Source organism: Stigmatopora argus, chromosome 10 (assembly GCF_051989625.1).
Source record: "Stigmatopora argus isolate UIUO_Sarg chromosome 10, RoL_Sarg_1.0, whole genome shotgun sequence".
NCBI classification, from domain to species: Eukaryota; Metazoa; Chordata; class Actinopteri; order Syngnathiformes; family Syngnathidae; genus Stigmatopora; species Stigmatopora argus.
Genome location: NC_135396.1, coordinates 16,185,072 through 16,212,424, shown reverse-complemented (window position 1 = coordinate 16,212,424; position 27,353 = coordinate 16,185,072). Strand labels below are relative to the sequence as shown.

The 27,353-nt window shown below is 41.8% G+C and overlaps 1 protein-coding gene across 6 annotated transcripts in view; it reads right to left on the bottom strand.

Annotated features, from left to right (window-relative positions):
• Nucleotides 1-27,353, bottom strand: part of fchsd2 (FCH and double SH3 domains 2) — a 96,859-nt gene that overhangs the window by 52,252 nt on the left and 17,254 nt on the right. For 4 of the 6 annotated variants that reach the window (XM_077611277.1, XM_077611283.1, XM_077611278.1 and 1 more), the window contains exons 3-6: nt 25,980-26,025; nt 5,375-5,454; nt 4,973-5,117; nt 959-1,092 (exon numbers count right to left, since the gene is read on the bottom strand). In XM_077611277.1, the coding sequence (XP_077467403.1) occupies nt 959-1,092; nt 4,973-5,117; nt 5,375-5,454; nt 25,980-26,025 (405 nt within the window). Of the gene's footprint in view, nt 1-958; nt 1,093-4,972; nt 5,118-5,374; nt 5,455-14,000; nt 14,092-14,190; nt 14,304-25,979; nt 26,026-27,353 lie in introns of those variants that run through there. The other 2 variants (XM_077611282.1, XM_077611280.1) reach the window with 2 other exon arrangements.

Genomic DNA, 27,353 nt, shown 5'->3' with positions numbered 1-27,353 from the left:
GTCCCCAATTCGGCTATCATGTCTGGTCCGACTTCTGTTCATCTCTGGACATTACAGTGAGCCTCTCCTTTGGCTATCATCCACAGACTAATGGTCAGTGTGAGTAGGGTGGGCATGGGTGGTGCAGCGAAATGCTGCTTCCAGCTGCTGGTTGGTGCGTACCAGACACCAGGGAGCTATTTAAGACACCCAGAGCTTGATCATGTCGCTGGATCGTCTTCATCAGTTCACTCTAAAGTACCCTCTCGCGCTACCTCCTTCTCTCACCTGATCTTGACCTCTTGATTTGTTCACAGGACTTTGACCACGCTCTCGGCCACGACCACGATCACGATCTCAACCACGACCACGCATCTTGTACCTTCGCTTTGGACCCCTCTGCAGACCTCTCGGCTATCGACCTCCACGCTACGCAAGACAACCCCACTACGCTTCTCCCCTTGTACCTTTGCCTGGCCCAACAAAACAGACACTCAAAATAAACAGAAAGCTCCACATCCGACTTGTGTGTGTTTGCCTGCTTTGGCGCCCTCCACCCATGACCGTAACAGTATGAGAAATAAAGCTGGAGAAGTTTACCGTTTGTGTGTTTGTCTTTGTGCTAGGCCATAATTAATGTTGTCCCTCTCATTCTCAATTGAAATAAAAGGGCTTGAATGGTCAATCAATGCAATTTACACAATGGCTGTGACTAACCCAGTAAACCTCCCTACACTTAGTATGTTAGAAAGAATAACTTTACAACAACAACTTTAAAATCTATTGTTAAAAGAAGCTTGAATCTGCTGCTTCTAGGTGCCCTCCTTTCAAGAAATTGTCATATTTTGGGCAATGTTCTTACCGAGTGAAAAGTATGAGGGTCTGTAGTTTTCTTGTGCAAACTATGTGGACCTTTGTTTTTGCAAACAACAGACCCTCATTTTTTCAATGCTTTTTCAAGTCTTTCTATCACACTTACTTGGCTTCTATATCCGCCTTTTCTCGTACCGCGTGAGCAACCTGCTCACAGTCGTAGTACTTTTTCTTGGCTTTTGCCAATTCCTTCACTGACTCCTGAAGCTCAGCTTGAATGCCGCTTAACTGGTCAATGATCTTCATCCAGGGAGAAGAAAAGACAAAGTAAGCAAAATAACTTAACATCCTTTAAACCACACATAAACATTTGTCATTATGCATTATAGGCTGTAAACCAGGGGTCTCAAACTCAATTTACCTGGGGGCCGCTAGAGGCCGAGTCTGGGTGAGACTGGGCCGCATCAGGATTGCCACAAGAAAAGCGCTGATAAAACATTCCAACGTTATCAAATATCTTTATTTTTTAACAAAAAATAATGAATTAAATAAATTAACTTAAAGATGAATAAAAAAATAAATAAATCAGTAATAAAAAAATAATAATAATATTGAGCATACAGTAGATATACACTGGCTGGCTAAGTAGAGAAAACTAATAATTTTTATTCTGTTTCAAATGTCTGTATTAACAGCTCTTTAACCTTTAACTTTCTGAACTTGAATGGAACATTGAACATGAAATATTCTGAACACGGCTTCTCTTGCCTACTTCTTGCTGCTAGAGACCTGGCAGCGCTTCTTCTCACATAGCTGAGTCACATTTGGCTTGAGGGAGGAAGCAGTGGAGACCCTCAGTAGAGCTTGAATATGCTCATCAGTAAGTCTGGACCTGTACTTGGACTTATTGAAGTTCAAGGTGGAGAAGAGCTTCTCACACAAGTATGTGCTCCCAAAAAGGCACATGGTCCGCTTGAACATTCGGGAAAGTTCAGGGAAGCTGGGGGTCAACTCTCTCAAAAATTGCCCAAGCTTGTCTGCTTCTCCACTCACCTCACTGAACTTGGCTTTGAGTGCAGAGTTGCACTGCAGGTCAATGAGCTCAATTTGAAGCTCAGGAGGGGCATCTTGCACATCAAAGGAGAAGGGGTCAGCAAAAATTTGAAATGTGGCTTTGTGTCTTGAAATCTGCAAATCTGTGATCAAATTCCTCCTGTAGCTTCGAAATGACCTCAACATAGTTCTCACCACTGAATGCTGTGCCTGCATCCACGAGAGCCCTGCATGCTGGAAATGGCAAAGGTTTGTCTGAGAGAGCTGGGCTTTCCATAACACAAGTTTAGTGCAGAATGCTCTCACGTTGTCATAGGCAGCACTGACAAGTTGCCCCTGGCCTTGTAGCTTCTTGTTCAGTACATTAAGCTCATGTGTGATATCAACAAGAAAAGCCAAGTCCATGAGCCATTTGGGATCACTTAGCACAGGAACAGCAACCCCGTCTATCTCCATGAAGTCTTTTACTTCTGCTCTCAACTCAAAAAATCTCTTCAACACGTTTCCTCTGCTGAGCCAACTTTTTTTGAACAAGTGCTACCAGTCCATTCTCCCTCCCTGTCATTGATGGGGCTCAATCGGTTGTTATTCCAACAAAGCTCTTCCATGGCAAACCGGCATTCTCAATGGCATCACACAGCTGGTGAAATATTTCCTTAGCGGTGGTCTGGCCATGCATGGAATTGCTGTGAGCAACTCCTCCATTACTTCAAAATTGTCATCAACACCACAGACATATATTGCGAGCTGGGCAGTGTCTGTGATGTTTGTGGTCTCATCAAGAGCCACTGAATATACACTGAAACATTGTGCTTTCTCACACAGTTGATCATAAATGTCACTTGACAGGTCAGAAATGCGCTCTGCCACGGTGTTGGCAGAAAGGCTGATGTGGTTGAACTGACTTTTCTTTTCTGGACAGACAATATGTGCAGCCTGTAATATGCACTTTTTGATAAATTCACCTTCTGTGAATGGCTTTCCTGCTTTAGCAATCAACTCACAAACGGCGTAGCTAGCTTCAACTGCTGCATTACTGTCTTTGGTAGCCTTCTTGAAGAAATCCTGTTGCCTCAGAAGACGGGTTTTAAGACTGGCAATCTGGTTGGCTCTCTCATCTCCCTGGTATTTTTCGTACTCCTCAGCATGTCTCGTAGTATAATGACGTTTCAAATTGTATTCCTTGTGCACCGCAACTTTTTCAGTGCAAATGAGGCACGTCGGGGTGCCCCTGTGTTCAACAAAGAAATATTGCACTCCCCACTTTTCTTGAAACTGTCTGAGCTCATCACCGACCTTTCTCTTCACGGCAGGCTTTGAAAGAGACATCTCTGGGGCTCTGTAATATGTGTTTCCACTTGGAATGAGTCTCGGGTTGAACTTAACTCATTCATTTCTATGCTGAGAGCAGCGGAGGAGTGTGCGCGCCGAGCGGAGTGATCGGCTTCACATCTTCTCCTCCGCCCAGCTGATTGGAGGAATGATTGAGTGAGTGAGCGAGGCACTGGACAGCCCGGCCGATGTCCCGCCCTCCAGAGCCGTATACCTCACCGTGATTGGTTCATTCAGCTCCGAACACAACAAGTGTCATTCATATCAATCTTGCGGGCCGCACGAACATTAATCTTTCATATTAAGACGGGGGCCGCAAATTATCGTCCCGAGGGCCGCAGTTGGCCCGCGGGCCGCGAGTTTGAGACCCCTGCTGTAAACATTAAATCGGAGAAACTTTTGGGGAAGTGCATGAGAAATGCTCAGTGATTTTTTTTCCATCCTCCTACGCTATGTGTCCGACTGCAGCTGCTCTGACACGGCACGGCCAGCCAGCTATGTAAATGCTTTAGAGAAGATGCATGAAGTCGGTAGGAGGGCAGCTCAGAAGCCTAATTAACAACAAAGTGCGCCAAAATGATGATCAACTTAAAAGGGAAGCCTTAACAAGCAGGTATGACAGGTCGTAACCGAGGCTGTTGGGACCACACTAAGATCCTGATGGTCAGGACTGTTAAATGAGTCAGATATGCATGTTTAAACTAAGAGTGACTGTTGCGCTGGGAACATTGCAATGTCGTTGTAGAAACGAGACATATTTCAGCCGGAAGGAAACTGTCAAATCCTACTCTCAGGCGATTTACCAGCACTACTTTGGCGATCGACCGGTCAATAGCGATCGATGTAATGAGCACTCCTGATTTATATGAACAGTTATTATTACACAATAACTTAATAAATGGCCACATTGGGCCAAAATAAACTAGAATTTGCCTCCACGCCACGTGGCACTAGCATGCAGCCGCCATGCCTTGGAATCTGCCGATATAACGGCACAAAGGAGTGTAAGGAGTGAAAGCTGGGTATGTTGACCAATCCACGAGGGCACGTTTCCCAGCAGCCGTCCCATTTCAAATTTTACTACATACATGTATTCAAAGCGGCCCCGAGGCTGAGTGGTCGGCCTCACACTTCTGGGGTCCTGGGTTCACATCCAGGTCGGTCCACCTGTGTGGAGTTTGCATTTTCTTCCCGGGCCTGCGTGGGTTTCCTCCGGGTACTCCGGTTTCCTCCCACATTCCAAAGACATGCATGGTAGCCTGGTTGGACACTCTAAATTGCCCCGAGGTATGAGTGTGAATGGTTGTTTGTCACCTCGTGGCCTGCGATCGGCTGGCCACCGATTCAGGGGTGTCCCCCGCCTCGTGCCCGAAAGTCAGCTGGGATAGGCTCCAGCACACCCTGTGACCCTTGCGAGGACAAAGCGGTTCAAAAAATGAATGAATGAACATTTAATAAATACGTGGACAATAATGCTCCAACAAAGGTGTTCTTCACGTAAATATGGTATTTTGGCCAAGATATAATTACGATGAATAATCAACTGTAGGAATGATGGTGCTTAGTGGACGAGGCAGGATTCTGCTGTTATCACCAAGCACCTTTCTAGCCCTGCCGAAAAAAACCAATTAAACCGAAGAGGTGAAAAAGGTTTAAATATCTCAGTATGTCATCACTGAATTATTCTCAGCATTTGTATGTTTTCACCACCTATTTCCTCATATTTTGAAAGAAATCATAAAAAAATGACTTTTCGGGATCTTTAAGCATAAATAGTCTCTCAATGTATATTCACCTTTTTTAATTGCTGCTCTTTGTAGACTCTGACAGTCTTTGCAGGATCTGAAATGTGACTCTTGTAGTCATCACATACATTAAGTCTGGACTGGCTCACCTGCACCGTACCCTCTAAGTAGGATCGCCACACTCCATACACATTTCTGGTTGGACAGGATGAACAAAATGAAACTATGCATTGTGAGATAATTTGAAATATATATGTTAAGCTTCATTTATATTATAAGTATCTCTATTGGGTAGAGAAACAAAAACATAGAGAAGGCTGTTTTTCATTATCTTTTGCAGTATTTTTAGCTAAAAATCTTCCCCAGTATAAACAAACCAATATCATTGTGTTTTTTTATACATGGTAGACTGACATAGCCTGGATTTTGTAATTTAATGGAAACATACTGACCTGTAGTCTGTTCTCTGGTCATCAAGATTTATTCCAGGCCAGTCTCTCTTTAGGTATTGGCTGGCTAACCTTTGCAGAGCCTAAGAAGGCAAGTTTAAATATAACGTCATTTCATAAATTTAAAAAAAAAAACATCATATGCAAAATGATATTCATTGATTAATTTTCCGTACTGCTTATCCACACAAGGGTCACAGGGGGTGCTGGAGCCTATCCTAGCTACTAACTGTGGACACCAGGCGGGTGACACCATGAATTGATGGCCAGCCAATCGCAGCCACAAGAAGACGGACAACCATTCATGCTCACGCTCATACCTAGCCTACCAAGCATGTTTTTGGGATGTGGGAGGAAACTGGAGTACCTGAAGAAAACCGAAGTAAGCCCGGGGAGAACATACAAACTCTAGACCAGAGGTGGGCAAACTATTCCCGAAAGGGCCGCAGTGGGTACAGGTTTTCGTTCCAACCTATAAGAGGAAACCTTTCCACCAATCTGGTATATCAGAAGTGCAATCAGTGGATTGCAGTCAGGTGTTTCATGTTTCAATCCGAACCTAATTGGTTAAACCGACCGATTTGCCCACCTCTGTTCTAATTCAATTCAATTTATTGGCGAAAAGAATGCACAAAGGCTAAGGGCCATGTAAAGAAAATAAAAGAAGTGTGTAGAAAACACGGTGTTGTCACTGGTTCACGGCCAACACGTCATTCAGAGCTTTCTTGAACTGAGCGACCGTCGGCTTCTCGACCACACTCTGCGGAAGCCGGTTCCAAGGTCCGGCGATGCGCACCGAAAAAGTAGCCTTCCGCTGATTTAACCGGAACCTGCGAGGATACACCTTCCATGGATGACCCCTCAGACCTCGATCAGGTGCGGGCGTGAAGAAGAGATCATGGGGCATGTTGTAGTTACCGTGGAGGATGTTGTAGGCCAGTATCAGGTCCCCTCGCAAACGCCTAGCCTCAAGGGTCGGAAGATTGAGTCACTGGCATCTTTCCTCGTAGGACATTGTGCTGAGGCCGCGGACCATCCTCGTTGCAAGTCTCTGGACCCGCTCCAGATGCTGGATGTCCCTGTCGAGGTACGGTGATGCAGCTTGGACACCATACTCGAGAATGGGCCTCACCAGGGAAACATACAGCGGAAGGAAGATGTCTGCAGTGATGATGGCAAAGGACCGGAACATCAGGAACAGCACTCCGCGAGCTTTGTTGGCTGATTGGATGCATTGGGCAGTTGGTTTGAAAGTGGAATCGACAATGATGCCCAGATCTTTGCACCGTTGAGATCGTTCCAGTTCCAGACGTCCCGGTTCAAAATCGAGAGGTGCATCAGGAGGAGCCCCAATAGCCAAATGACTGCATTTAGTGATGTTGAGTTGCAAGTCCCACAGGTTCGACCATCTCCACACGTGATGAAGGCACCTACGCAGGTCCTCGAAGTCACTCCAGGGAGCAACGAGCTTCACATCATCAGCAAAGAGGAGAACCCGCTGGGAGATGTTCTCTGGCAGGTCGTTGACAAACACCAAAAACAACAGTGGTCCAAGAACGGAGCCTTGGGGAACACCGCTGGGGGCGTTGTGAGTCTCCGAGAGTGTGTCGTTGACTTGAACTTGAAAGGTGCGGCCAGCCAAAAACGCACCAATCCACCTCACGACCGCTGGGTGAATCGCATAAGCTTCCAGCTTGCGGAGCAGCAAGCGATGGTTGACCGAATCGAACGCCTTGGCGAAGTCCAGGAAGACCAGGTCGGCAATTTGTCGATCGTCCATTATTTGAGTGACCCATTCCTCCATCATCAGCAAGTTGGTGAGGCAGGATCTCTTGGACACGAAGCCATGTTGACTGTCGGAGATCACCGCTGCGTTCTGGAGATGGGCCATCATGGACGTTTTGATGATAGATTCGAACATCTTGCAGATCACTGAAGTGAGGGAGACCGGTCGGTAATTCAACGGGTCTTCTCAGTCTCCTTTCTTGTAGATAAGGCAGATGACGGCTCGTCTCCAGTCTTCGGGGATGTCACCTGATTGCAAGGACAGTGTGAAGAGATGAGCGAGGGGAAGTGCTATGGTTGGAGCGAGTGCCTGGAGGACCCTCGGGTGAATACCATCAGGACCATGGCTTTTAGTGGCGTCCAGACACATCAAGGCTCGGTGACACTCGGTGGCTAGGTTCTAGACAGTGAAGGGATCGAACCCTCGACCCTAGAACTGTGAGGTCACTGCGCTAACCACTCTCCAACAGGTCACCTGCAAAGTGTTGTTGTAAATCAAAATTCATATACAGTGGTACCTTGAGATAGGAGCTTAATGCGTTCTGCGACTGAGCTCATATGTTGATGTACTCGTATCTCAAATCAACGTTTCCCATAGAAATTAACTAAATACAAATTAATTAGTTCCCTATGAAAAAAACACAGAAAAACAGGATATTACAATGGAAAAAATAATTTTATTGGTTGTAATTTACCATCTGCTAACAGAGTAACAAATAGTAGGGGGCAATTTAATAATAAAATGAGGCATTATTTTATATAACGGGGAGTTCGTGGATGGGGGAGAGAGAGAGAGTCACTCGACGGATGCGCTCGAAACGTAATATAAAATTAAATCTAACTTAAAGTAACTTAGATTCCTATACACACACACCTAAAAAAAGTTATAATCTTACGTTACACTAAATTTAAACCTTCATGTGCAATAACCGAGGCAAGGAGGTTAATGTATTCCACTGCGGCTTTCAGAGAACTTCCTGCTTCTACATACGTATTGGGGAGCCAGCTCAGTCACGCGGAAACTACTCATGTTTCTCGATTATTTCGTGCTTAATATCGATTGTCATCATACGCCTTGTCTTCGCACTACCCTTCATTGCACCGGCTTGCTTTGGATCCATTGTTTCCCTTAATTCTGCACTGACTAATGCAAAGAAAACACAGAAAAAATGTATATATATATATATATATATATATATATTTATGGCTCGCGATATTTGAGGGATTATATATATATATACAGACGCTCCCCTACTTACGAACGAGTTAGGTTCCGAGCGATTGTTCATAAGTTGAATTTGTTTGTAAGTTGATTCAGTGCTATATTTTGTATTATAATTTATGTTTAAGGCCTCTATAAGTATATTGAAGGTTTATATAAGTGCATTTGTATGTTTAAGGCTTGTATAAGTAGCACGCATTGGTTTGTACTGAAAAAAACATTTAATAAAATGGAGAGAATATGTACAGTACTGTATATATAGAGAGAGAGATTTATGTATTAGAATCTGGCCGAAAGAAGCGATCTAACGACGATTGCACAGTTTTCTTTTTTTCATCATAAATGATGCGGTAGCACTGTATGGCATCATTCAATTGATTTGCAAACTTTGTGCAACGTTCAATATTTGGGTCCTGCTGCTCGATCTTTCTGTTTATAAATGGTACTGACAAGTTGTATGCCCGTGAAACGCTCACCACTCTCACGCGCATCAAGCTTCGTTATTATTGCCACTCGTTTCAAATGAAATGGCTTGCCTCTTCCTTGCAACTCCTTCAATAGAAGACTTTCGCTTTTTACCATCCATATTCAATAAAGGATGCACGAGATATTTAATGATACAAATGAAAAAGGTTCTTTGCCCACTGGAGATACTTTCACGCACTTCCGCATTGCAACGAAGAAGGTAGATGCTGGGTGAGCTGAGCCCTCACAGCGCCAGGCGTCGGTATTAGCGGCGGAAAGAAGCACTACTCGGAAAAAAATACAAAATTGGACTTACGAACATTTTTCGACTTAAACGCAATTTGCAGACATGTTCGTATGTACCGTTGTTCGTAAGTTGAATGTTCGTAAGTAGGGGAGCGTCTGTATATATATATATATATATACATATATATATATATATATATATATATATATATATACATATATATATATATATATATATATATATATATATACATATATATATATATATATATATATATATATATATATATATATATATATATACATATATATACATATATATATATATATATATATATCAGTATTCATTATTTTAATGAGAACTTTACAAAGTTGGATTGAAGCATAATTCTACTTTGCTCAGTACTATTCCATGAAACAGCCGTCATGTTTTTTTTTACCTTGATAGGGTTGTTTCCATCAATGAATGGCCCCGCTACACGCAAAACTGAAAGCAGTTATCTTGTACATTATGTGAACCAGTCAGAAACTAGAGGACCACAGGAGTATGCAGCATACATCCACTGCAGTGGGTCACTGTGTCAGTAATGACAACTCAGCCCCCCTCTTCAACCTCACACACACACGTGCACGCACACACACACTCCACTATCCGTAGAGATAAATGTATGCCACACTAGGAGAACAAAATTACACTCGAGTGCTGTGATGTTCAATTATTCATCATAAGGAGTAAAATACTGTTATACTATCGTTATTTCCCGTATCATCTGTTGGTGTAGTCCATGCTTACATCCCCATAATAATGCTGTCATTACCTGACAAACTAAAGTAGAGTTCAATTTGCCATGCAGTAGTTACAATAAGGTGAAAGTACTGATTTTAACAGCCACCCACCCTCAGGCACGACACCCAACAATCCTACACACACACACACACACTCACACTGAATGGTGTGCACAAGAAGTTTGAGTTTAGCCTACATTCTGTTGCACTTCTCAGTTCCAACATAGATTGAGCTTGTCACTTAAACAGCACCTCCCCATTAGCTCAGAGTAATGGGGAAAGAATTGGCTGGCTGTATACATATGGGTTGTTCCATTTATTTGGGGGGCAGGTTCATTTAACTGACTACTCATCTTGTTTTGCAAATTTGATGTTCTTGCAATTAATGTATATGATTTGCATATTGATATTATAATTTGGGATATATTAATAAATATCATATTGACATGGAGGAAAAATAATTGAATGGTTATATCCAATACAGGCAGTCGTCGACTTCCGACCACATTTGGGACTGACAGATCGGTCGGACAGCAATCAAGTCATGTTGTGGATACTGTACTGTACACGTTCCCACATTGCAATTGAGGTTATCATTTGTGAGACTGTGATTTCTGAGGTGACCCGAAATGAACCTCTTGTTGTTAAAAAAGAAGTCTCGTCAGAAATAGGGGTTTGTGCTTTGTGCTAACTTATTGTATTCTATTTTTGTAGTTCAGGGTTTTCATATTTTAAACAGGTGGTTATGAGTTAAAAAATGTGTAAAATTAAGTTTTTTTGCTAATATGATATTAAATGAAAGTAGACCTGTGTTTGTATTTATTTGATGAACATAAATAACATAATAGGGCGGACCGGTGTTGAGTGGTTAGCTCCTTGTTGGGTTTGAATCCAGGTCGCTCCTCCTGTGTGGAGTTTACATGTTCTCACTGGAATTTAAGGTTCTAAACTAAAGGGTGCACAATTAACAAGAACAGCCTCTAGTCAGCGGCCCGGCGGCGCGAGTGGTTAGCGCGTCAGCTTACAGCTCTGGGGTCCTGGGTACAAATCCAGATCAGTCCACCTGTGTGGTACTCCGGTTTCTCACATTCCAAAAACATGCATGGTAGGCTGATTGGACACTCTAAATTGCCCCTAGGTATGGGTGTGAGAAAACATGGTTGTCCCTCTCCTGGTACCCTGCGATCAGCTGGCCACCCACCTCTTGTCAAAAGAATTCAGAGACTTTTTGTACTGTAAAAGTGGTGAAATGACTCAAGAATGCACACATTTTATGTGTTTTCTTTGAAATTTTAAGTATGGCTCTCAATGAGTAACTTGAAATTATAGTAATGTAAATTATAGAGTAATTTGAAAATTTGACTTGTTTAAGACTCTCTCTGGCAAAAAGGTTCCGACCCCTGTCTTAAACAGATAAGTAGGTCATGTTTTTGAAGTAAATATGCTACCTGTATTTAAAATTATTATTTCCAATATTTTGGTGTCCATTTTACCACCTAAAATTTAAGACCTCTTTGTAGAAATTTACATATCAAGTGCTTGCATTTTGTTTTGAATGTATAATTCATAATTTTATTCAATGTTTAACATAAATGGATTGGATAACTTTATTCATCCCGTATTCGGGAAATTTCATTGTGACAGTAGCAAGAGGGTGATTAGACAGAACAACAAAGCAAAAGCACAAAGTACAAAGCAAATCAAAGTAAATGGGTGGGATCATTAAGAATCACCAAGTCAAATCATTAAGACAGAAAAGCAGCAAAAACACAAAACGAGCAAGATTGGACGAAGCTACCGCCGCCGGCCGCCACTTGAACGGCGCCATCTTGGTTGCGGTAGCTAAAACGGATACAGACTCAAAAAGACGCTGTGCAGTTGGACAAAAACTGGAACCACACACAGGAAGTCTTCCACAAGATGGGGAACTTCTGCAGACTGTGATCGAGGTAGAGAATATGCAGAGTCACTCTTCCAAGTTTATCCGCACAGTTCCTCAGTAGTCTGGAGCTGAAGACAACAGTAGCAGAGTAGAGCCCCTCGACTCCGTTGCTGGTAAGCGCCGACAGCTCTTCCATCTTATCCCATGATGGAATAGTTGGTCAGAAGTGTTGCCTCTTCTCCCGGCACTTTTGTACAGCTCCGAATCCCTGGCGGCACCGAGGTGTTGCTCCTTCTGCTGCGTATTGTAACAGCTAGTCCCATGTGTGTAACAGCTAGTCCCAAGTGTGTGACAGCGTAGGCATGGCTGAATGGTTCCAAAAAAGAAGTAGCAGAAAGAAGCCAGGCTAACAGAACAAATAAAGTTGTAAAAACATTAAAGTAAAAAGTATAAAGTACAAAGTAAAGTAAAAAGGAATGTATTAAGAAATATTAAAATGTAATTAAAAAAAGAAGAAGGGCTGTAAAACACGAAAAACAAATAAGAGTGGACAGAGCTACTGCCACTGGCTTCCGCGTGACGGCGCCATCTTGGAAAAAATGCCTACCGTCCGTGTTGGCACGAATATAATTTTAAAAATTGCAAAAAACATATTTGCATTGAGATAAGACTGAAAAAGCGTCAGTCGTCTTAAAATCGGGTCTGGACATTGTACCGATTCACAACGCTAGATGGCGCCAGATATCTTAAAAGCGAATGCTGAACACTTTGATGGTTATTGCAATTTTATTGTTTTATCGCAGTAGATTAATTAAGGTAGGTTAATTTACATTTTAAAAAACTGAATCCAGTCATTTACAAATGCGATTCCTCTGTAGTTTAAAATGTTCAGATATTAAGATGTGAGAGTTTTTGCATGATTTGAATGAGGCAAAATGAGATGCTTTTTTTCTCGAATATTTGAGTTTGGTTTATTTTATATATATATATATATATATATATATATATATATATATATATATATATATATATATATATGTGTATATATATATATATATATATATATGTGTGTATATATATATATATATATATTTTTTTTTTATTTTATTTATTTATTTATTTTTGTTGGAGAACTTGTTAAGACCCTGACGGACGTAGCTTCTTAAAGGGACAACGCATGTACATACAAACTCTTAAACACTCACACGTCGGCTCAGTGAAACTGCTCATGGCCATTGTTGGTTTTTATTGATGCGTAGACCGTGTTGTTTTACCTTGTTTTGTCGCCGGTCTTTTGGTCGTCGGTCTTTTGGTCGCCGGTCTTTTGGTCGCCCGTTGTCGCGGTCGGGGCGACCAAAAGACCGCGACCAAAAGACCGGCGACCAAAAGACGGCGACCAAAAGACCGGCGACCAATCGACCGCACACGCCTTGGCGAATAGGGCGCTAGCATGACACTAGGCTAGAATACGTTATACTAGCCGCTAGCCTGTTTTTTTAAGCAGCATGACCAAATATATGCATATTTGAGGGCGGCCCGGCGGCTTGAGTGGTTAGTGTGTTGGCCTCACAGCTCTGGGGTCCTGGGTTCAAATCCAGGCCGGTCCACCTGTGTGTACTTTGCATGTTCTCCCCGGACCTGCGTGGGTTTTCTCCAGGTACTCTGGTTTCCTCACACATTCCAAAGATATGCATGGTAGGCTGATTGGACACTCTAAATTGCCCCTAGGTATGAGTGTGAGCGTGAATGGTCGTTTGTCTCCTTGTGCCCTGCGATTGGCTGGCCACCAATTCAGGGTGTCCTCCACCAAAAGTCAGCTGGGATAGGCTCCAGCACCCCCATGACCCTAGTTCAGAAAATGAGATGAGATGAGCCAATGAAGGCATTGGCAGTACTTGCGCATGTAACAGTGCGACGGAGTTAAGTGACGCTAATGCTAACACTCAAAAGGGAATGTGATAAGTCAACTCCCCAAACCATTGCAAAACATACAGCGAAGCTAAAGTTGTAAGTGAGTTTTCAGATGGAAAAATATGGACTAAATAGACCCTAGACTACCTCAAGCGACAAATTCAGCAGAAAAGTCATTTGAATGCAAAGTGATAAGGAAAGACAGGGAAAAAGGGTCAAATTTACGTCAGATTTGTGCATAATCCAGTGACATTTATTAAGATGTTTTATGTATGGATATTAATGATTAAATTTTACTATGAAAAGATCATTTATGGGTCGTAGAAACGCACCTGCTGATGGCAGGTGTGATACTGGTGTGTGGTCATAGCGAGTACTTCTGATGTTGCTCACAGTGGTCCTCAGTGTGCTCAGGGAAGTTGTCTGTGAGGCCAGACATATGAAAAATTAGAGGGAACATTGCCCCAGATTAATATTTACCTTGCATGTCAATACTGTTGACGCACTGATTCTCCAGCTTACCTGGTAAGCAAATTGCCACCTTGGGTTTTAGCACCCCAGGGATCCAACACAATTGCCTATATACTTAGGGTCCTAGCCTCTGGCAAGAGGGTCTTATACAAAACCACCATATTCTGCAATAACAGGTAGCAATACATTGGTACCTCTACTTACAAATTCTTCTACATGTGAAACTTTCAAGTTACAAAACCCTTTGATATGCAAATTACTGTTCCAGTATACGAAAACAAGATCCAAGTTACGAAATCCTTAAAGCGTAACACTAAGCCTTATTTTATTGTAAAACTGTCACAGTAGCGTTGCGTTCTTGACACTCCGCTGGCCTCGCATTGGCCGTCTAACAACAACTGTTTTTTGACCGCAGTTCGTCGTCATGCAGTTATAACATGTTTTTGTAGTTTAATTAGTTTTTCGAGTCAGGTTAAAGCAACTTTGTTCTTTATTTAAAATTACTGGACTGAATGAAATGAAGAAGGGGACCCTGTTATCCATCCATTACTGATATTGCAAAGCAATATGGCCATCATTAACCTACCATTGCAACGGTATTGAAGCAGAAGAGCAGAAGGAAGCATTAAAAGCGACAATTCCTTGGCAGGGCCTCTCTGTACTGAATGACAAGTTGGAGAGACTTTGACTTTTTTGGAGTTCTATTTAATGGGAAGTTGTTTTAAATTCAAAATTTAAAATTGTTTAGATGTGTATTTATGTGCATGTGTTTGCTTTATCTGTTGCCATTTTTTTCATTTTCTCACATTTTTGTGTCCCCCCGATGAGTCATTATCGTGGTGGTGGGATATGTGTGTCCCAATGATCCTTGGAGTCATATTGTCTGCGGCCTTGTGCCCCTGATAGAGCCACCCATGGCAAACTGGTCCGAGCTGACGGATCAGACAAAGCATGACTGGGAAGACCTCTGATGAAAAAGAAGACCTTCCAACTTTGTTTTGCCTCGCCCGGACGCAGGTCACCGGGGCCCCACTCTGGAGCCAAGCCTGGAGGTGGAGCACGGTAGCAAGTGCCTGGTGGCCGGGCCTACACTCATGGGGCCAGGCCGTGCACAGCCCAAAGAGGCTGTGTGGGTTCCCCTTCCGATGTCCTCACCACCTGTGTGAGGGGCCAAAGAGGTCGGGTGCGACGGCTGTTGGGCGGCAGCCAAGGGGGGAATCCTTGGCCATCTGACCCTCAGCTGCAGAACCTGGCTCTTGGGACGTGGAATGTCACCTCTTTGATTGGGAAGGAGCCTGAGCTAGTGCGTGAGGTTGAGAAATTCTGGCTCGATGTAGTTGGGCTCACCTCTTCGCACAGCTTGGGTTCTGGTACCACTCCTACCACAGGGGGTTGGACAATAACACTCTGGAGTTGCTCACAGTGAGAGGCGCTGAGCAGGTGTGGGCATACTTATTGCCCCCCGGCTCGGTGCCTGTACATTGGGTTTCACCCCAGTAGATGAGAGGGTATCATCCCTCCGTCATCGGGTGGGGGGATGGGACCTGTTTGTTTTTTATGCATATGCACCAAATGGCAGCTCGGCGTACCCACCCTTTTTTGTCCCTGGAAGGAGTGCTGGAGAGTGCTCCTTCGGGGGACTCCCTTGTTCTCCTGGGGGACTTCAATGCTCACGTGGGAAATGACAGTGAGACATGGAGGGCTGTGATTGGAAAACGATCAGAACACCAGTGGTGTTCTATTGCTGGATTTCTCTGTTTGCTGTGGATTGATAATAATGAACACCATGTTCAAGCATAAGGGTGTGCATATGTGCACTTGGCACCAGGACACTGAAGGCCGCAGTTCGATGATTGACTTTGTGGTTGTGTCATCGGATTTATGCATGTCTTGGAAACTCGGGTAAAGCGAGAGGCGGAGCTGTCAATTGATCACCACTTGGTGGTGACCTGTCTCCGATCGTGGGGGAGGATGTGAGTTTCGGGAGGGTCTGTTGGGAACGCTTGGTAGAATCCCCGATCGGTGTTTCAATTCCCACCTCCAACAGAGCTTCACTCATGTCCGGGAAGAGGCAGGGGACATTGAGTCTGAGTGGACCATGTTCCGTGCCTCTATTGCTAAGGCGGTAAACCGGAGCTGCGGCTGCAAGGTGGTCGATACCTGTCATGGCGGCAACCCCAGAACCCGCTGGTGGACACCACCGGTAAGGAATGCCGTCATGAAGGAGTCGTATCGGGCCTTTTTGGCCCACGGGACTCTGGAGGTAGCTGAGCAAAAACCTGGGCATGGGAGGAATTCGGTATAGCCATGGAGAACGACCTCTGGTAGGCTTCAATTAAATTGTTGTCCACTATCCGATGTCTCAGGAGGAGAAAGCAGTGCTCCATCAACACAGTGTATAGTGGGGATGGGGCGCTGCTCGGGCTGTTGTGAATCTGTGGGCCGAATGCTTTGAAGTGGCTGGAGAGAGGGAAGTCTGGGCTTCCCTGCTGAAGCTGCTGCCCCCGCGACCCAACCTCAGATACCGGACAAAGAAGAGATGAAATCAGACATTTTTGTGTGTTTCTCACATCTTCCATACAAAAATGGGACACTGATATTTTTAAAGGGTTTAGTTCAGGGGTCACCAAACTACGGCCCGCGGGCCGGATGCGGCCCGCCGGCACATTTGGACCGGCCCTCTGAACAATACCAGCGACGCTATCGGATGTTTTTATTTATTTATTTATTTTTATTTTTTTGATGCAGCCCGCCGGCACATTTGGACCGGCCCTCTGAACAATACCAGAGACACTATCTGATTTTTTTTTCCTATTTGGCCTTGAAGACTGGGACGTTTTAATCTTGTGTTTGGTTCATTGCACCCCTGCTGAGCCCACAAATCATCCCAGTGAAGCGGGGCTTCGCATTGCTTCTTTGGTGACACGCGCGGGGAGAGTGTTTCCCTTTGATGCAGGCGGGCACGTCCACCGTTGCATGCACGAGCAGTGTTACCGAGACATCTGGACGATCGCAGGTGAGGGCGGAGCCCTGGGACCATCGCGGACTATTCAAGCATATAAAAACTGCAACCTGTTTGAGAACGGAATAATGGCGAAAAAGTTAGGTGAGAGAAAAATTGATTCAGAATGCAGGGTATTTAACCTGGAGTGGACAAACGATTTTTTTTTTGTTCAATGCAAAGAAAAGGCTGTTTGTCTCATTTGTCAAGAGACGGTGGCGGTATTCAAAGAATACAATCTTTGCCGACACTATGAATCCCGTCACAAAGACAAGTACGATAGCTTGCAAGGCCAAATACGAGCAGACAAACTCTCAAAGCGAAAAAGTGGACTACTATCTCAGCAGAACCAGGCATCCGTTCGGGCCAGCTTTTGGGTTGCTAAATTGATAGCAAGCAGCGGTAAGCCTTTCACTGACGGAGAGTTTGTTAAGAAATGTATGGATACTGTCGCGGAGGAGGTGTGTCCCGAGAAGAAAGATGCATTTAATGCCGTAAGTCTGTCGGTGAGTACAATGACCAGACGCGTTGAAGAAATCGGGAGTAATGTATATGCCCAGCTGCAGCAGAAGACGAAATAATTTGACTTTTTTTCATTAGCACTGGATGAAAGCACGGACGTGCAAGACACAGCGCAACTGCTCATTTTTATTCGTGGAGTTAGCGCAAACTTTGAGATTTGCGAGGATCTGGCAGCCCTCCAAAGTCTCAAAGGGACTACAACGGGAGAGGATATTTTTGACAAAGTGTGCCAAACCATGGAGAAGTTGGACCTGGACTGGTCAAAGCTAGCTAGCATCACGACTGACGGGGTTCCTAGCATGGTGGCCGAAACTCGCGGTCTAATAATGGGACGCATGAACCGGGAGTTGGAAAAAAGGGGTCTCACCGCCCCGCTACGAGTCCACTGCCAAATTCACCAGCAAGCACTGTGCTGCAAAATGTTGACGTGGGATTCTGTAATGACGGTTGTGGTGTCGTGCATAAACTTCAGAGCAAAGGGAGAAGATTGTGCATGGCACAACAGAAAGTTAATGTTCCATGGCTTTTTTTCTATGAAGAACCGAAAGAGAGTTATTTAGTTATTATTTATTTCATAAATAGTGTTATTTATTTCCTGTTTTTTCTGTGAAGAACTCAGAGAGGGTTATTTAGTTATTATTTATTTCATTAATAGTGTTATTATATGTTTCCTGACTTTTTTTCTGTAAAGAACCTGGAAAGGGTTATTTAGTTATGTGTGGCTTTCTGGAAAACAATAAAAAAAAATTAAGCTCCCCTACGATCGTCACACTTTTTCTGTTACAAACTGACACCGGCCCCCCATCAGAGAAGGGAAAAGTTATGTGGCCCTCACAGGAAAAAGTTTGGGGACCCCTGGTTTAGTTGGTAGTGTTTTTGAGGACTGAGGAACAAATTAGAGAATTGACGTATATAGTACTGCTGTACTAAAATCCATGTTACGAAACAAGTTATGGACCCAATTAATTTCATGCATAGAGGTACCACTGTGTCCTGTAATGTTCTGGAAGACCAGCAGACACCACCTCAAGCAGGAAGTAATTTGTGATGGAGCAATGACCCTGGCAGCAGGCTGTGTTCACTAAGTGGTTGCCTGCTACAACCATTATCAAGATCCTCTTGAATCAATATACTCTATTTCCCTGTCTTTTCTCCACCAGTCAGAATTTCTGTATCCCAAAACCATTTGCCTTTTAGGGAAAACTGTGAATACACAGAAATAAGTAAGTGATTCCACTTCAGCAGTAGCCACACCGCTTGTTGGCCTTTTTGGGAAGTACATGGAAGAATGACTCCAGCATAAAAATATGCCAGCAATGTTGATTGTGGGAGGGACAAACATCTATCTTTCTCACTCACTCTCTCTCTCTCTCTCTCTCTCTCTCTCTCTCTCTCTCTCTCTTTCTCTGTGTCTGTCTGTCTGTCTGTCTGTCTCTCTCTCTCTCTCTCTCTCTGTCTCTCTCTGTATCTCTCTGTATCTCTCTGTATCTCTCTGTATCTCTCTGTATCTCTCTCTCTCCTCTCTCAGTATCTGGAGACAGACATTATTAAATTGCTATAGAATTAATCAGGTCCAAGTGCTACCTTAAAAATATATATTTACTATTAATTTAACTGCTTAAAAATACAGGGTCAGTGTGTTATCACACAATAAGGGACACACACAAATTGAAGGAGGCAACCCATTGAAACTGACAGGGGCTGGTTGCCAGGAAACCACTATTCCTGAGGTTACAAAGAGCGAGAAAGTTGCGAGAAAAATTAAGTGAACAAGTTAGAACAGTAGAAACACTGACCGTGTTCTTGAAAAAGGGTGCCAACCACATTCAATATTGATTTTACATAACAATGATTAAATTCTGGGAAGTCTTTGAACTCATGTAGAGGACATGACAATGCATAAATTTGACTTTGCTGTGCGATGAAAAACACAAGATTCATGATATGCACCATCAACTTTGCTCTTTTGGTTTTATCTACTATTTCTAGCAGCTTCTCGGCTGAGGCAATCTTTAATGTTTAATCTCTGCTGTTCGTTGTATGTTTATCTACAACCCCAATTCCAATGAAGTTGGGAACTTATGTTATGTAAATAAATGAAACCAAGTGATATATGCAATTCCTGTTCAGCCTAAATTTAATTGAATGCACTACAAAGAGAAGGTATTTAATGTTAAAACTGATAAACCTTAATCTTTTTTTAGAATTAAGTTTGAATTTTATGGCAGTATCACATTCTAAACCAGCCCTGCTTGGGGTGACATTTACTCTGTTACATCACGTCTTCGTTTAACAACATTTAAAAAATGACTAATTGGTGAAGCTTTATGGGTGGAATTCTTCCCTTTTTTGCTTGATGTACAGCATCTTTTTAACAATCTTGGGTCTCCATTGTCTTATTTTATGCTTCTAAATGCGCCAAATGAAATTTCCCGAAGACGGGATGAATTAAATTATCCAATCCAATCCAAAAAATATTTTCAATCGGAGACAGTTTTGGATGACAGGCAGGCCTAATGTCTTCATTTTTTTACTACGAACCACACTGTTGTAACACATTGCAGAATGTGTTTTGGAATTGACTTGCTGAAATAAGCAGGAGTGTCCTTAAAAAAGACATTGCTTGGTTGGCAGAAGAGCTGGGCAATATGACAAAAATTATGACGATAAAAAACATTATCAGTCGATATCGATAATTATCACGATAACTATCACATCTTTTTTTGTTTCAAATTTGAAACTCCAAAATTCTGTGAATAGCTAAATAATTTACTTTCCTCCTTATCCAAATATGAAAGAAACTATGTTACATTACTTTATAAGAAAAGAGAATATGAAATAGTTTTTTTAATATAATTTTCTGAAACACCTCATCCTCACTAGGGTTGCTAGGGGTTCTGGAGCCTATCCCAACTGCCTTTGGGCACGAGGCGGGGAGACCCTGAATTGGTGGCCAGCTAATCGCAGGGCACAAGGAGACAAACAACCATTCACACTCACATTCATACCTAGGGGCAATTTAGAGTGTCCAATCAGACTACCATGCATGTCCTTGGATTGTGGGAGGAAACCAGAGTACCCGGAGAAAACTCACGCAGTCCCGGAGAACATGCAATCTCCACACAGGTGGACCGACCTGCATTTGAACCCAGGACCCACTGTGAGGCCGATACGCTAACCACTCAGCCTCCGGGCTGCCCCAATATGAAATATTATAAGTATTTTTGTTGTTCTGTTGTGCAATAAAGATAAGTCCTTAAACTATGAAAAGTAAAGAATAAAATCTGCTGAAATTTTGACAGGCGTCTTTATTTTTATAGATTTGCCTTCAAACCAAAAGTTGCTGCGTAATGTGAAATAGATAAAATAAGCAACATCACCATTGGGATGCAGACTATTTTCAGCCTCACAAAAAGAAACTGTAAATTTACCTAACATATGGCCATTTACAATAAAATAAAATAAAAAAGGTGGATGAACTTAACCCATTTGAACCCAAGATGAAAAGTTTTATATTTTTGCAATGTTTTCAGAACATTTACATAAAATGGGAAAAAAAATTGATATCTCATCTCATCTTCCATACCGCCCATCCTCGAAAGGGTTGCGGCGGTTGCTGGAGCCTAACCCAGCTGTCTTCGGGCAAAAGGCAGACTACACCCTAGACTGGTCACCAGTCAGTCGTAGGGCACACAGAGAGACAAACAACCATCCGCACCCCAATCATACCGCCACCAGCGCCCGCGCCTGCCCGCACCAGAGTCAGGCAAGTAAACCACTACACCACGAGGCGGATCATCTTGATATCACCAAGAAAAATATAGGACAGTGGGTTAAGGATATTTTCAATAAGGCCGCTCTTTGCACACAGATATTTATGAGGCATTAAGAAAAAAAAAGAAAAAAACGCCAGGAAGAATTCACTTGGATCTTTTAGTCGGTCGGCTCAGTATTGTCCTGCATCTCATAATCGCTTATTTTGGCCGTGTTAATGTCCTTTTGCGTTCATGATCTGTGTTAGCCTCTATTGCTAACATGCTAAAAACACGTTTCTTCGTCATCCTCTTCTCCTGAGTGTTGGTCTGGAACTAGCGTTCATCTCGCAACAATGCCCCCGTTCTCTGTGCAGGTCCGGGTGATGTAAATACAGTTTAAAATTACCTAATTTTATCAAAAGTTTTTAATATCTATTATTGACAAAAATTATTTCATGATAATTATCGTTATTGTTTTATCACCCAGCTCTAGTTCTCCAAAACCTGTATGTGTGTACCTTTCAGCATTAAAGTGCCCCATGTTTTGTGTCCATAAAAGTCTACAGATGGTTCTTTTCCTCTTTGGCCCGGAGCACACGGCACACACAATTTCCCAAAACAATTTGAAAAGTGGACTCATCAGACCAGTTTCTGGAGCTTTTGCTTAGAATTGAACAGTAATCCCTCGGATATCACAGTTAATGTAGACCAGACATGGCCGTGATAATCAAAAAAATCGTGAAGTAGGTTTAGCCCTATTATAACTACCTTTTTTTTCTTCAGTGCTGAGTCCTAGTAGCATTAGTGGCTTCCGCTTACAAGTTTCAGTGTGGATTCTCACATTTTTATGAACTTTAAAAAAAAAAAAACTACAGGCTGAGTCCTAGTAGCAAGCAGAAGACAGGGGAGTGGCTTTTGCTTGCGAGTTTCAATGTAGTAATAATAATAATAATAATTAATAGGGTGCTTCGTAAAGCTGTGTTGATGTCGATGTCCAGGCCACAATCCATTGGGTGTATTGACAAAAGAACGATATATCCCAGCAGTCACTGCGCAGTACTTTTTCTACGGGGAAAATAGTAGAGTCGGGGGCTGCTTGCTGTAGAGGATGGTGTACCCTATCGACTGATCTATTTAATTTTATCATGATAACAATTTTAGTATTTGCCCATATATAAAGCACACTGGATTATAAGGCGCCCTGTCTATTTTGGAGAAAATTTAAGACTTTTATGTCCGCCTTATAGTCGTGAAAATACGGTAACTGTATTAACTGATATTAGTTTTTCTAGTGGTGTTTCTGATGGACATGACCTTTACACATTGATGTTGTTTTTTAATGCAGTAGATCCTGTTGGATCGAAGGTCACAGGCATTCAATTCTGGTTTGGTGCTTTGTCACGTACAGTGGTACCTCGACATACGAGTCGTTTTTTTCCACGACAACGCACTCGTAAACGGAACAAACAAATTTAAATTAACTTGGATTAATATATACAGACACTCAAACATACGTTTAATGTAACTTTACACAAAACTGAATTCTAATTTTGTTGTAATCTTTTGTTACCTTCGTTTTCCGGGTTGGCGGTTTGCCACGCCTCCACCCTCACATTCGCTATCGATGGACTGTTTGCTGTTGTATTGCCTTCAAAATATTCCCAAAATGATGCACACAAATGTCCTCACAATAGGATAACGCATGACCACTTGCCAACGAGAAATAGTCTTTAAAGAACGACCGCGGGAGCTTCTTTCCTTCTTTCCTTAGAAAGAATAACAGGAAATACAATAGTTGAGCTTACCCACGTATTGATTGTGGGTAATGAAGTTTTATTCTGAGAAAGGTTGCCATTGCCTATGGGTGTTGTGTGCACGAGTATACTCCATTACCCAGAAAGCCCTCTTTTTGCCCGCGCATGCGCGTTGTGCGTTTCCTGGTCGTAGAGAAACTCGTCTGAATTAATCGTTCCGTGCTCGTAGATATTGTTATACACGAAAGATATGCAAAAAAGCTTGGTCGCATCACGAAATTTTGATCGCATGACGGGCGAATTATTCGATCGAAATTTCCGCCGTAAGACTTGAATTTTGTATGACGAGCGGTCGTATGACGAGGTACCACTGTACATGCAGTTATTTTTTCAAATTCATTGAACCTTCTGCTGATATTATGAACCGTCATTGTTAAAATTCCTCCAACTCCTTGCAATTGTACACTGTCCCCAAACTGTTTGCTATTTTCCCATGTACTGGCTGATAGAGAGGTGAGCCTTATCATATCTTTGCTTATAAATGATTGAGTACTTCAGGAAAACTCCTTATATACCCAATCATGCCACCTACCTGTTCCCAATTAGCCCGTTCACCTATGTGATGTTCTAAACATGTTTGATTAGCATTCTTCAACGTTCTGTCTTTTTTGTGAACCTACAGTTTTTTGTATTTCATACAAAATGTGTATACTTTTATAACTTTTAAAGGGTTTAGTTTGAAAAGAAGACTTTTTGAACACCAAATTAAAAAACTACTAGTTAAAAAATAACATTTAAATGTGTAAACTCGTGTGCAATCACATTCAGAATGAATGGCTTCTGTTTTTTTAAATGTAAATTATCCAATCTACTGTGATAAAACAACAAAATTGCAATAATTGCATCAACTCGAGTTCTGCACCTAGGAGGATCTAATCTAGACTACCGTATTTCCGCGCATATAAGATGCACCCGTAAAATTGCCTTAAATTGTTGAATTCTACCATTTTTTGCGTGATTCACAATTTTCACCTCCATATTCATTGTTTTAATAGGGAGTACAAATGCGTTACTTTATAGGGAAAACCTTAAGAAAAATCATCGCACATGGTACATTTTCTTCAAAAGCACATCATTAGGGTCATTATCACAAGGAAGTTAGTAATTCATCGAATAATCGTTATTTTCTTACTGCAAAACAGAAAATAACCAAAAAATAGTAAATGTTATTTTTTCCGACATCTACAGCAACGCTGTAAGTCTTGTGCGCATATAAGCCGCACCCTTGATTCAGTCTTCTTTTATTTTGTTACAAATACTGCTCCTATGAGAGAAAATACGGTCATTTCTTGTACTTGCAATAAAACTCCATAGGCTGCTAACCACTTTAGTCACTTTTTGTACCTGACTAATTAATTATGTGACCAGTTATTCTTGTTGACTACTTATCTAATTTGACTACTTATTATGTTGATTGATTATTTGTGTGCACTTCATGGTGAAGCTTTAAATCTAATTATACTTGTATCATGACAATAAAGGCATTGAATTCAATTCAATTAACCATCAGTGTTCAGCGTTGAAAGATATCTGGTGCCATCTCATACCTGTCAACCTCTGCCGATAACTGCCCTTATAAATGATTATGATTCCCCTTACAAACCCCAAAAAACCCTTACAAACACCGTACGAGTCGTACGGTGTTTGTAAGGTTTTTTGGGGGTTTGTAAGGGGAATCATAATCATTTATAAGGGCAGTTATCGGCAGAGGTTGACAGGTATGCCATCTAGTGTTGAGAATGGTGTGGGATGGGCTGGCTAACTGGCTTTGCAATTGTTTGTTTACATCACGGAATGTAAGATAGGTTGGCTAACTCGGTTTGCAATTGTTTGTTCGCATCGCGCAATGTAAGATAGGTTGGCTAAATTGCTTTATAATTGTTTGTTCGCATTGCGCGATGTGGCCAACTCGCTTTGTAACTGTTTGTTCGCATCGCACAATGTAAGAAAGGCTGCAGCAGTTTGTGAGCTATGAAAATATCGTGTTTGCACAAACTTAGCCCTGCAAATGTCTAACCATATTAGCCCAAAGTTTTGTTTGCATAAATTGTCCTACATCGCTGTCATAGAAACTTTACCCTGTTTTCCTATATAAAGAGTCACCCACTGTTCATTGGGAGAGAGTTGCAAGGAGGAACAGACCGTGCGTTCACAGTGTTTGAGCTCTCTCCCCATCCTGCAGTGTGGTAATAAACCTATTTCCTTTAAATTGGTCTCACTCTTCTGTGCCTGTTCCTGAAGTTGTATTACAAACCCAACAAATGGGTACATGGTCTAGAAGGACTACCAACTTTTTTCACATTTATTTCATGCAAAAAACATTCTCTTATATTCGGGCCAAGACAGTATATGCCAGCACTGACATATAATACTTGATATTTTTCCACATATTTTAAATACCACTTATTCTTGTCAAAAGAGTAAGGTGCTGAAACCTACCATCTGACTTCAGGCCAAAAGTTTACTATAACCTAAACTGGTCACCAGTTGGTTGTAGGGTACACAGAGCGACAGACAACCATTCACATTCACACCGCATCTGAGGGGGACTTGACATCACGTTGCCTGCGCCAAAAAGGTGAATGTACCACTACACTATCAGCAGCACCTACTTATAATGTATCCCCCAAAAATCCAATAAATGGAAGGGACAACTTTTGTGTGTGGGTCCCCATCCATCAACATCCTCGAGATTTCTAGTAGCAAAATTACTCTTGATTCCATTCATTAAGTACAAAAAAGACATACCTGTGAATAATCCCTCTCAAGCTGTCCCTTCTTCAAACTGTAGCTCCTATAAATAGAAAAAATAAAATCAAACTACATTTAAACATAGCCATTTAAAAAATTAACCTTAATACAAATTGTATGCAGTCAAATCCTTTGTATTCCATTTGTTTAGCAATCGTATTTACAACTGTTCATACAGAAACATGGATGAAATATTTAAATTTATCTGTGGACTTTGAGTGAAAGGCAGATAACCCGTTGCCACACTGGTGGACATTTAAAGGTGTCCAATTCAATGAAGATAATTGTTTTTGGACTGAGGGAAGCAGTAAGGAAACTTATTGCATTCACCTTAAAAATAAAAAAAAGCTCTGGCAGTTTTTCAACTTCATTTATTTTCTGGGGTTGTTTTTTCAACTTAATTTATTTCCTGGGGTTGTTTTTTATGAATAATTGTTTTTCTTCGCTTTTCAAATACATTCATTTTTGGGGTTGTTTTTTTAATTAATTATTTTTAAAGACTGTTTTTCAAATTAATTATTTTTGAAAACTGAGTTTTTCAAATTAATTATTTTGAAAACTGAGTTTTTCAAATTAATTATTTTTGAAAACTGAGTTTTTCAAATTAATTATTTTTGAAAACTTAGTTTTTCAAATTAATTATTTTTGAAAACTGAGTTTTTCAAATTAATGAATTTTCTGAGGATGTTTTTTGAATTATTTTTTCTTTGTTTTTCAAATTAATTTTCTGGGGTTTGTTTTTTGAAAAAAAAAAATTCTTTGTTTTTCTTTTTTTTTTCCTGAGCCTGGCCGTCAGCATAAAAAAAAATTGAAAAACAAACAAGCAAGTTTTCAAGATACCTGGAAGTCTCGGACTGCGTTCCCCAAATTCTAAACACTTCCTTTTAGGACAGTCAAGTTTTATTTAGTAATGAAGTTCATACAGTGCGAGATACCCCAGTCCTTAAGTCATATTAATGACAAGTACACGTACAAGCATCGTCTAGAATTTGCAGAACGCAGTTCGCGTGAGACTAAACAAGTATCTCTCTAACTGCCGCTTGCTCGTTTTTTAAATATTTTTTTTCTGCTGGAGGCCAGGCTCAGGGAAAAGAAATAATTCAAAAAACAAGGAAACAGCAGTTATCAAGATACTTGGAAATCCTACGTGAAATGCGTTCCGCAAATTCTAGACTGAGGACACTTGTCCGCGTACTCGAGTCCAGCTTCTCAGTTGTATGCCGTTTGGGCTCAATATATTCATCGGTCCGCCGGTCGACTGTTGAGTCACAACATAACCAGCATGGATGTATTTAAACTGCTCATTTTGTATGCATGGACAGAGCTAAATCTGTTCAACTATTCTTGAGCAAACATTGCAACACCTAGCAG